Below are 12,726 nucleotides of genomic sequence, written 5' to 3'. Positions count from 1 at the left end.
AATTTGTAATTACAAACGTACATGAAGCTAACTTCAGGGATCTTTCGAAACAAATCGGTTTTTTTTCATACAAATATAAATTTTAACTCACTTTTTTTATTGTATTAGCTAATTTATGCGATATTTATTGTGATTTAATGAAAAAAATTCTAAATTTATCTTTTTAATTAGCCGAAAGCACACTTTGTATCAATATAACCTAATCTAAGCCTGAAATTGCACAACATAATACTGTTGTTGACAATTCCGACTTATAAATGTGAATTTTTCTCTAATTTGCATTTGCGTTTTTTATTAAATATCCCGAGGCACCGTGACCTCCGTATTGAAATGAATTTACTCTGTTATATTAATTTATCGCAATGCACTTGTGTACATTTAGCGTCGATTAATAGTGGCTCTTTGTCCAGCGTTTATTTATTATTCATTAATATAATGACTGATTTGAATAATAACATACAATAATTATTATTTATTATAAATTATAAATTATAAATAAAATAAATAATTTTAAGATTATTGTATCTCAATGAAACTGTAATAAGTAAATAGAAAATATATTTCTTCTGTTGATGGTGATCAAAATACAGCGTGTTGCGCGTTAAACGATGCGTAGTCGTTGACGGTAAATTGTGTTTGTAGCTAATCCACTAGCCGGGCAGTAATATAAAAACACAGAGTTTAAACTAAAACTCAGTGCGACTTTAGTCTCCCAGAAGTGAAGCTCGTTAATCAGTGACTATTAATAAACTCAATTTTTTATCGATTCATTTATATCATTAATAATAATAATCAGATATCAATTAACATACTTGAATAAGTCTGATAATTATTTCCACTTGTGTTGAACTTGTCAAACTAATTTAATATTTATCCGGTTTGATAATAAATATTTTAGATCGCTCTTGCGAAACAGTTTATGTTTGACATTTATATCTCTGAAGAATAATAAACTTTCTCTTAATAGTGACGTCTGAATTTATTTTTTTGGTAATTTACGGTACCAAAAAGAGAAAGAAAAATCATCTGCGTCATCAGAAATAGTTATTAATATTAATATATTAAAGAGAGGAAAGTTTTGTAAGATGACGCGAGAAGAACAAGAAGACCGGAGTAAATTCTCTAAAACTCTGGCGAAAATGCCGAAAGTTAAATTGCCGAACCCGATAAACAAGATATCTAAATTTTTGAAACAAAGATCAAAGGTAAATTTATTAAATATTTATTTTATTTAACAAAATTACTTTTGAATAATTTTTCATAACATTAAAGTTAAGTCGGTTGATAATTTTTTTTATTCTATTTAACAAATAAATTTTTGCTGAAAAATTATTTTTAAAAAATTGCATTTGTAGTTTTTTTAAATTTCTACATGACAATTTTTTTTTCTCATTTTTTTGCCATAGTTTATTTATAATTTATAATTTAATATATAATTGTTTTTAAAAAATTGCATTTATGATTATTTAAAATTTCTACTTGTCAATTTTTTTTCTCATTTTTTTTTGCAATAATTTATTTGATAAAAAAATTATTAAATATCTGTTAAATAAATTTTTATTGATTTTTCTATTAGAAGCTTAGGTAATTTAAATTTATGTTTGTAGATTTTTAATGTTAATCTATAACACAATAACACGATAATAATATCTTTGAGATAAAAATTAATATTTGTTTTAGATTAACATAAAAATAAAAAACAATTTTCGTTGTTTGTATGCTGGTGGATTGTTTTTTAGAGATAAACTCTCTAGTAAGTAGTAATAATAATGTGTGGGAGTCTTAAGATTTTTTTATTCTGTATTTTGATCGCTATCTTTAAAACAACAGATTTTAAATTCTGTTATTTATACTTCAGGAATTTATATGCAAAAATAATTTTTTCATTCACTTTTTTTAATTGCGCGTCATAAAAAAAAAATTTAAAAAAAGAAGAAAACTATTTTACAATAAAAACAATAAACTTTTACGATCTTTTTTTACGAAATGACATTTCAATTTTATTTATTTATTTTTTAGTTGAAAAAGTTTTAGTAAAAATAACAAATAATTTTAGACCTCGAGAAAATTCGACGGAAAGATTGCCAGGGATATTTTTTAACGCTGACAAGTCGAAGGTTACTTAATATTAAATTACTAAGCACTAGTTCTTGTTATTAGGTTATTAAATTAGGTAATTTATTGGACATTATTCAATTTTGTCTATTTAACTATGTTAAGTTGAGTGTTGATGATTTGTTAAGTAGGAAATACGTAATGGATTTTTTTTTGAGAATTATTGTAAATTATAATTTAAATTGATAATGCTCAAAAAATAATTATAATTAATGCGAATTGTAATCGATCGGAAATCGAGACGTTATCTCATCTTGATACAAGATGATGGTATGTTCTCTGAAAACACGATAAATGCCAATGTGCTCAACGACCAATTGCATCATTAAAATGATGAAATTTTTTGTTCACGCCTGTTGAATAAAAAAATATTGGAGAATAAAATTTAAAATTAAAATTCAGAATTATTTAATTTTTTTTTGGTAAAGCAAAAAATTTAGTGTAAATATTTTTTTATTTATTTTGCTTGAGAGGAAACTCAATAAATTATTAACAAGTTGATTTTTATAAAAAATTTTTAGTATTTATAAGATTTATTTTTAATTTATTATTTACTCTGCAATTATTAATGATAAATTTAGTTTATTTATTTATTTAAAAAAAAATATATTTTTATATTTATTCTCTTAGATAATTATTGTTAAGCAATTTTTTGTTTGTTTTTTTACTCAGAAATATTAAAAAAATATTTATTTAAATTTGTTATTCTTCAAAATATTTTTTAAAAATATTAACACTGTAAATTCTTTGTATATTTGTATTATTCTCGCTATTATTATATTTTTAAATTTGTAAAAAACTAAAACAAAATTTTTCTTTATTTTTATAAAAAAATGAAAATATAAATTCTATAAAATAAAAATCAAGCGACAGGATAAAAGGATAATTATCGAGCATAAATACCGTAAAAAATGATCTAGATTACGGAAGTTCAATAGCTGGATGGCGCCGTCTCGTGCGCGAGGTCAACCTCCGTTTTCGAGGCACTCCGGATATCAAGGGAGTGTACGGGTATTTTCTTTCACCATAGATTGCGGCTTAAAAACTTCCAGTAGGGAAAAGATGGCTTGAAAGGCGAGTAAATCTCGTTGCTTTTATTTGTAACCCTGAAGTTCAAATAATAACGCGGGATAAAGTCACGTTCGCTTCAGTTCGCTCCGAGTCTTGACGCTGCAAACAACATTTTCAATTAAAAAAATATTAAAAGTGAAATTTACCATTTCAAAATTTCGTAAATTTACAATACTGCTAAAAATGACTGCCGACGCATTCTCAGTCCTGAATTACGTGTTTCAACACTCATCGCGCATGCTATCGGTAAGAAAACAATTATTTAACAACATAACCCGAGATAAAAGGTCAGAAATATCAAATTCTTGTAATTACAATCTCTTATTATTATTTCGCGATCAAAGGTTATACAGACTTCTAATAATTATCGACTTATCGATTAAAATAAAGTTGTAATTTTTAGATATTCAAATGAACTTGATGGTCTTTTAAAAATGTGGGTCAGCAATATTATCAAATTTAATGTAAAACATATTTATTTATTTCTTCTTCCGAATGAAATCTTAAGAAGAAACCTTGAAAAAGAAGCTAACGTCACATGTGTGCTGATTATCCTCTCAGCTCATTTATCTCGGTAATTAACGTCTGAGTACGGTCCCGAGAATTTGTAATTCAAATGATAAGACCGTCGATATCCAGGAACACGTGAGATCGAGCCGGCTTTATTTTGTACGACGGATCTAGTACATTAAATCAAGATAATATTGCTTCTTACCTTAAGACTATTATGCTAATTTTATGTGAGCTTATTATTCATTGTTGATGCCATTATTTACTAACTTTAGTTTGTACTTTGTGGTGCGAAATTTTTTTTATTTTTATAAAAGACGAATTTATAATCGCATCGATTAATTTTAGGTGATTATTTTATGTAAAATTTAGATTTGTTAATTTTTTCTTAGAATAATCATTATTTTATCATTTTTTAAAGAAGAAATGTTAGAAACAAAGCAGAAATTTCATTACTGAAGAAATGATGCGTACGCAACTACTTGTTAGTTATTTTTTTCAGTTAAAACACTTTTATTAAGAAGAAATGTTAGAAACAAAGTAGAAACTTTATTACTGGAGAAATTATACGCGTGCAACTACTTTTTAGTCATTTTTTTAGGTAAAAACACTTTGTTTTGTCTGAAAAAAAATTATTTATGTAAATTGTATTTTGCGGTAAATTTTTTATTAGAATAATTATTAATTTATAATTTTTTAAGAAGAAATGTTAAAAACAAAGCAGAAATTTAATTACTGGAGAAATGATGCGCGCGCAACTATTTGTTAGTTATTTTTTTAAGTTAAAACACTTTGTTTTGTCTAAAGAAGAAAATAAAATGACAAATAATTACTCTAATCAATTAAAAATTACTATTACGTACAAAAATAACTAAGATTACGTACAAAGATAACTAAATCATTTTTATTTGCGTCATAAAAATCTTCAAGTTGTTTTAAATAATTGGACGTGATTATTAGCGTAAAAATATTTGTTTTATTTTGTACTCTCGAGTACTTTTAAAATAAATTTTATCAAATATTTTTATCTCAAGCCAAAGATCAAATTTATTTATATTTTATTGATAATAATAAGAAAACAATGTTTATAATTTCTATATTTAGATTTTATATCATTATTAAATCTTACAAACAAAATATCGAGTAATAAAAATACCGAGATTAATATACTTTTATACCAAAGCGCAAAATTGTAACTTTGATAAATTTTAATAGCTTCTTATCAATGCGTCATAGAAGTAATTAACAAGCGTTTGTAAAAAATATTTGTTATGACTTATGAGTAATTAGCGTAAGTTATTCCTAATTTATAGTCCAGATGAATTTGGCTTTATTGCGTAAAAATAATGTTTATAAACGTAAACAATTTAAAATTAATAACAAGCAAAACAAAAAAATAAAATCAAGTTATTGTAATAAAAAATTGGTGATTAAGTCTCGAATAATTAAAAACTGAATAAAATTTCAATAATTTTATCTCAACAACTAATTTAAAAATTAGTTATGAAACTAAACTTGATTTATTGCGAAATAATTATTTTAATTAATTGCTGAAATAAAATACAAAGATCACTAAAATTAGCGAATTGAAAGGATGTAAACATAAACTTGAGTCAAGGCAATAATTGATAACCCAAGGCGACGGTCATGTCCTTGGTAATTATAAAATAACAACCCTTTATTCAACTTTATTATTAAAAAAAAAAAAAAAAAAAAAAAAAATATAGTATTAAGATACTATACAAGTTTCTGAGTTAAAAATAAAATACCCATATATTTATAGCTAAATATAATCGAAATCTCTTTATGGGAATTGTAAATATGGTAGTGAGCGAGAACGAGGTCATACAATCGCAAAGTTGCCTTGTAGGCGTCGATGACCTCAAACAAACGAAATTAATTGTTTCCGACAAAAGTACTTTAAAGAGTGGATATTTAAAAGACATTTCATTTAATTATCTGCTCTTGAATTACTCATATTGATGCATATGTTCTATCAGTAACAATTGTTAGCGTTAAAATTTAAGTACGTAAAGTGTCTTAGCTATTTGCTTAATCAACAGCAACTTACATTCAACTCACACTATTTAATAAAATTATTTACTTATATGATATCACTTCTTTGTATTTCGATTTGCGAAGAGATGCATCACCTATTAATAAAACTGCTACCAATATTAAAAACAAGGAAACAATAATATAATTTATCGCTATTTATATTTGCTTAGTCTACGTGTCAACTTTTAATAAATTTATTGTTTATAATTTAAAATACATAATAATTACAAATGTTATCCAATGCGCAAACAAACTCTTTAACCTGTAATTATAATTCATGAAGACAAGTGGTGGCGCTTGTTGACGGAAAATTGAGGTTATGATTAGTTTGTTTAATTTACTTGTTTTTTATTATTGTTTTTATTTATTGATTTTCGTGAACTGAAGGTATGAATTAGTTGCAACAGTAATTATTATTAATTCTTTACTTTTAAATCGCGCACTCTCATCAACGGCTATTCACCCGACAGTCTTTCAAGGCTGAAACAGTTATGAGTTTACCGTCCTCAATACACTAAATAAAACAATCAACTATACCAACAACAATTTATTGTTTTAATATGTAATATTTACATACATTTTAGTCTAGTTGCAAAACCGGATGTTTTTAAAATTATTTTTTTTATTAAGATAAATAATATGTAATTTTACATAAAACCTAAAAATAATTCATGTAATTATACTGAAATCAGCTGATATTTTAAAATTCGCACTTTTAATTTTTTTGTAAGATTTTTCTATAATTTGTATGAAAAAAATATTTATCTTCCGGTTTTGTCACTAGACTGCAAAATATTTAATGAAACTGAAGTTATCAGACACCTATCAAACTTGACAGGATACTGAAGTTAGCTGACAACTGATAAATTTTTATAACAAATCTATCACAATAAAAAAGAATACTTTAAAAAATTTTCTCTAGTAATTTTTGTTGAATTTTCACAATTAGAACTTTTTTTTATCATAATTTAATTGCTATAAAATTATTAAAAAATTTCTAGTGTCTTAAATTTGACACTTGACAATTTTTTAATTTTATTTACCAAAAAGATTTGTTCCAAAAAATTATTTTTAAAAAATTTTATTTTTTATTTTTTTAAATTTCTAAATGTCAATTTTTTTTTTTTTGTCGTAATTTATTTGTTATAAAATTTTTAAAATTATTAAATATGTGCTACATTAATTTTCATCAGATTTTTTTGAGTAAATTATTACAAAAAATTGTTTAAATTTAAAAAAAATTAATATTTTTATTAAAAAAAGAAAATGTCAAGTGTCAGCTGACTTCAGTATTATAAAAATATCTCTAAAACATAAAACTTATAAACATACAATTATTTTATTTATATATTTTCCAGCACTGTTCGTAGACTTGCACTTAAAAAACTTGATTTAAAAAAAAAAAAAAACTTACCTAGCTGTAAATATATACATGTAAACACTTGATATGACTGTAGTAGTGTTGTACATTGTATTAGATCTAGGATAGAAATAGAATTAACTGTCTAGATAATGATTAGTATCCCTGAATGACTCCAAGGCCTCTTCTATCTGTTGTTTACTCGTAGTCGTAGGTCAGGAGTAAAGCGAGTGCTGGATAATTAATATTTTATTCTTAATAAACAGCAATGACAGATTATTTAAAAAATAAATTCATGATTCTCGTTTTACACCTAACCTTGACTCTTAGATTATCAAGCGCTAATGAAGATATTGGTTATCCATCTACTATTTATTATTTATCATTTATTAAGTACTAACAGGAAATATTATTCCAGGTTTTGTCTATGAGCGATGAGCTGAGAAGAGCTTTGTACGCCAACAGTGCCATATCTCTGGATGTAGACGTCATTGTTCCTGACTTGGTTGGAACTACGGAAATTCTCAGCGACGAACACAGAGAACATCTCTGTCGCCACCTGCCGGCGCGCGCTGAAGGTTATCTTTGGACACTGGTGTTCAGTACGAGTCAGCACGGGTTCAGTTTGAATAGTATGTACAGAAAAATGGCAAAAGTTGAGAGCCCTATTCTGCTAGTCATTGAAGATACTGAGGGAAATGTAAGTTTAATTATTTTGTTTGTAATAAATAATCAATGAAAATTAATTTAGCCGACATCTGAAAATTTTTATTGAAAAAAATTAATAAAAAAAAATTGAAAGAATAAATTGACATATAGAAAATTTTAAAAATTCTAAGTGCAATTTATTCATAATACTAAAGTTAGCCGACGTTTCTAATTTTTTTATTTTTTTTTTTTTTCATTTACTATATTGAAAGAAAAAAATATTTTGTAAAAATTGCACTCAAAACTTTTCAAGTTTTTTACAAATGAAATTTTTTTTCTTATTTTTTTGTAACAATTTTTTCAATAAAAATAATTATAAAAATTTTTAGATGTCGGCTAACTTAATTTTCATATTTATTCTCATAATTTTCATTTGTTCAAAAAATAAAAAATTATTAAATATTTGCTAAATTAATTTTTATAATGATAATTAGTTAGTTTTAATTTATTGATAATAATTTCTTACTTTTTGCAGGTATTTGGAGCCCTCACGTCATGTTCATTGCATGTCAGTGATCATTTCTACGGAACTGGAGAATCTTTGCTGTTCAGGTTCACTCCAAGGTTCCAGGCATTTAATTGGACTGGTGATAATCTTTATTTCATTAAAGGAAATAATGAAAGTTTGGCAATTGGTGCTGGAGAGTAAGTTTATTATTTTTTATTTTATTTAACAAACAAATTTGTTCAAAAAAATTATTTAAAAAAAATTACATTGTTAATTTTTTTAAAATTCTACGTGTCAATTTTTTTTTTTTGCCATAAGTAAATTAATTTTTATAAAAAAAAATTCATAAAATTAGCTCTTGATAATTTTTTAATTTTATTTAATAAATAAATTAATTCTAAAAAATTATTTTCAAAAAATTACATTCATCGTTTTTTATTTTTTATACATATAGAATTTTTTTTTTATCAAAATTTATTTAATAAAAATTATCAAGTGTCTCAGTTTCATTATAAAATTTTTTGTAAAATGAATTGATGATTTGTTTGTGATGTAAAATTAATTGAAAATTAAATATTTTTTTCAGTGGTAAATTTGGTCTGTGGTTAGACGGTGATTTATACCAAGGCAGAACCCAGTCCTGCAGTACCTACGGAAACGAACCACTGGCTCCTCACGAAGACTTTGTCGTGAAAACACTGGAATGCTGGGCATTCATATAGGATCCAATAACCGGCTCGGTGTCAACATTCTTGCCACAGCCGAACTTAACTTGAGCTCGTGATTTCTGGAGGACTTATAATCAAGCCAACAATCCCAGTGTCAGGAGAGATCAGACTAATTTTTTCGTATAAGCCGGTCTCCACTCTGGAGAACATCACTCTGAATCCACTTGCCGGAGATGCTAAACAATTAATGATCACACACTGGAATACCGTAGCGTTGATGCTTTGACGTGATACGGATAGTTTCAAGGCGGCTAGAGATTTGTTAACTACACGAAAAATAGCGATCAGATATAGTTTTAAATATCTAACAGTTTTATTATTAAATTATATTTTATTAAATACTACTGCAAATAACTTTTAACTAAGAGAGTATTGCGAAGGATCAAGGAGAGAGAAAATACAATGACAGTTTCATTTTATTCGATAAGCCGGCCGTTTAATTGTAATCTACTTTATTTTTAATTTTTTTAATTCATTCATTGAATGTTACTATTTATTAATTATTATTATTATTACTTATATTATAAATATTATTACTTTACTTGTTTAAGTCAATTAATTAATTTTAAATGAATTTTTTTTCGTATAAAAAAATCAATACCGGTTTTAATTTTTGTGAATTGTAAAATAGGCCAATGAGATTACCGCGATGATTGGTTAATGTAAAGATAATGATAACAATAATTAAATAATTAATCAACGTGTGAGCGATCCAGTGGATTTGGACGCTATTAGCAGATATCTAGTGGCATTTAACGATGCTTATACCTCATAATTATTCTATTAAGATGCCACTGATGCTAAAATATACGTTTGTTGTGTAGATAATGTAGATAGCTGTACATATAATATAATTATACATATAAATATAATTATACATATATATAATAATAATAATGAATATAAATATATAAATAAAATAAAAAAAATCATACTAGTGATGCTGAAATAAAATTGCAGAGTAATTTAATCACGTATGATTTAAAATAATTATTATAAATACTTATAAATATACCTACTATGTAAACAGATAATAAATATGAACATATTAAAATTTCGACAGGTTATGGGCTTGTCTGTTAGGATCTGAATTAGCCGTAGATATTTCCTGTATGAATCGTACTGATTAATCAAAGAAAATAATTGTCATCATTATAAATTGTCACCTCAAAATTAATCTATCAATCAATTAAAAAAATAATTAACACGGTAATTTGTCAAAAAAATGTATTTCGGCGGCGCATTGAATACACCAATCACACAACGAACATTTGTCGGTGCCTCAGTAATTAAATAAATATTTTTCGAGGCATTTCAATAGTCATTCATCATTTTTATTAATTTATAATTTTAAAATTAAATTGAGTCCATTGTCATTAACTACACTTGCTTCATGTTCATTATAAATAATTGTAATGGTTATAATTATTTTTAAAAATAAAATAATAATAATATCATGTCACTTGTTCGGCTAATAAGACTTGTAACATTTATATTTAAACTTTAAAATAGTCTGCGAAAATAATCTAGTATCTAGATACGATTGTAATGTAGTTTTATTTGTTAATATATTACAATTACTACAATTTAAATTAACAATTACTGTTTATTAAATTAACTATTTAGTGTGCATATCATTTAATTCCGTTTAGTGAAGGAATTTTTGTAAGAAAAATAAATATATCATTGTTTTTTGATTAAGTTTAGTTACAGAGTCCGAAAGAAGAAATAAGGTTAGATTGTTTTGAGACTAAACATATCGATCGATGTATCTAGATACTGACGTTTCATTGTAACTGATCGAATTAATATCAAACAAGACAAATACAATTAATGATAAAAATAATATTAATTAATAAATAATATATACTAATAATAAAAATATGTACTAACTGTTTTTTCGTAGCTATCAGCTTCACTAGCTTAGGTTTTGATGAATATACCTTAAAAAGAGTTGCAAATTACGGTTGTCTAGATTATTGATAAACAATTAAAATAAAAAATATATAGTATGTAGGCTCTTGTGATACTATTTAATGACTCTCGGTTTTAATTGAAAAAAAAAAATTTGATTTTTTTCGAAGAAATAATTTTGAGAGAAGCTTTTACGCTAATGTACCTATGAAACATCATTTGATAGATGAAAATTATTAAAAAAAAAAAACAAAAAACAATATTATTTATTAAAGTATAATAATTAATTATAATAATGACATAATAATAAAATTTGCAAGCCTACCAGCATTGTAATGAACACAAATGTGCTACTGCCTCTACACTTGTAGACGTAGATTGTTATTTAAATGATGCATTAAACAAAAATAATCCGATGTTATTATTAGCGATAGGTTCTGGTTGGAATAATTAATGCAGTTATGTTGGTAATGTTATACTTGCGACTCAGGAAGAAATGCTGCAATTATAATTATTAACAAACTAACTAATAACAATAATCTGTAATTATGATGTAGACAGTAACGATTGGTAGTTACTTGTTGAAAAAAGTTATTAATCGGCAGTTAATCCCGCGAAAGCACCAGCAACTGCTTTAAAATATTCTTCGCTGAAGATATCGTGAAGATTTTCGTACATTGTCAATTAGATTCAGACTGATAGCTGGGATTTAATATACACTTTACTGTATGTTTGTCTAGTTTATATTATTACAAGCTAGACGTGTCGTATATTATAAATTATAATTATAATTATATATACATATTATAAAAAGAAGAAAAAAATAATGTTTTGTTGTCGTAATCGTTTACAAAATGAATTTAAAAAATTAGGATTTAAAAAGTTTTTAGATAATCTGGTCTACCTGGAGCTTTATTAAATGAAAAAATTTTAAATGGATATTTAATTAAAATTATTTGTAGGGTTTGAAAAAACAATACGGTGTCATGATTAGTCGCTGATAGATTAACCTATAAATTTATTTAAATAATTTTTTTTAATTATTAAAGAAGAAATCTCTTTTAAAATTTCTGTAAATTTTAATAATTTTTTTATTTTATTTAAATTTAATATTTAAAATATTAAAGAAGGAATATTTTTAAAAATTTCTACAAACTGTTTCTTCAATAAATTTTTTGTTTTTTTTTTAATTAATTGGTTATCGAGGCAGCCATTTTATATTCAAAATATTCTATCAGCAGCCATTTTGTCGGCACCAATAATACTAGCTTAATCGAGTCTTCCCGGGTGAACATATAATTTTGTTTATTAATTAAAATCCGATCGTAATAATTGCTAATAAACTAATAAAAATAAAATAATAATAATAAAACATAATGAATAATAAGTCGATCGGTGATGTGACACCCGTTCTTATCATACTTATGATTTCTTGTAACTTGAAGCCAGAAACTATAGAAACAAGGTCAGCAAACGTGAGTTAAAAAATACTTAAAATAAATCTCTGGACCAATAAATTTTACACTTCTATAAATAAATAATACGTTCTTCTTATAAAAAGTAACAATGATAATTTTGAATTAATATCTGGACTCTAATGCACTGATTTGATAGATTTCTATCTAGTCTCTTCTAAGAACTTATATTTAATTAAATTGAATAAATAAAATGATGATAATAAATAACTAATAAATTATAATCAGCATGAGCGGACGATCGGCTATTGAGATAAATTTTTATTAATATAAAATCTAACAAAAGCAAGTGATGTTGTGATGATTCAAGGCGTCTAAAATCCATTTGTGGTACTTATA

General features: G+C 25.0%; 1 protein-coding gene across 23 annotated transcripts in view; it reads left to right on the top strand.

The window, feature by feature from the left end:
• Positions 1-11,719, top strand: part of LOC123273186 (TLD domain-containing protein 2) — a 106,004-nt gene extending 94,285 nt beyond the window's left edge. For 21 of the 23 annotated variants that reach the window (XM_044740491.1, XM_044740490.1, XM_044740496.1 and 18 more), the window contains 3 exons: positions 7,533-7,814; positions 8,298-8,467; positions 8,857-11,719. In XM_044740491.1, coding sequence (XP_044596426.1) covers positions 7,533-7,814; positions 8,298-8,467; positions 8,857-8,992 — 588 coding nt within the window. In that variant the 3' untranslated portion in view covers positions 8,993-11,719. Of the gene's footprint in view, positions 1-691; positions 1,206-3,306; positions 3,433-7,532; positions 7,815-8,297; positions 8,468-8,856 lie in introns of those variants that run through there. The other 2 variants (XM_044740498.1, XM_044740499.1) reach the window with 2 other exon arrangements.
• The last annotated feature ends 1,007 nt before the right edge of the window (positions 11,720-12,726 follow it).

The sequence above is a fragment of the Cotesia glomerata genome, linkage group LG10, assembly GCF_020080835.1.
Source record: "Cotesia glomerata isolate CgM1 linkage group LG10, MPM_Cglom_v2.3, whole genome shotgun sequence".
NCBI classification, from domain to species: domain Eukaryota; kingdom Metazoa; phylum Arthropoda; class Insecta; order Hymenoptera; family Braconidae; genus Cotesia; species Cotesia glomerata.
Note: the sequence above shows the minus strand (reverse complement) of the source record. Positions and strands in the feature narration are given on the sequence as shown.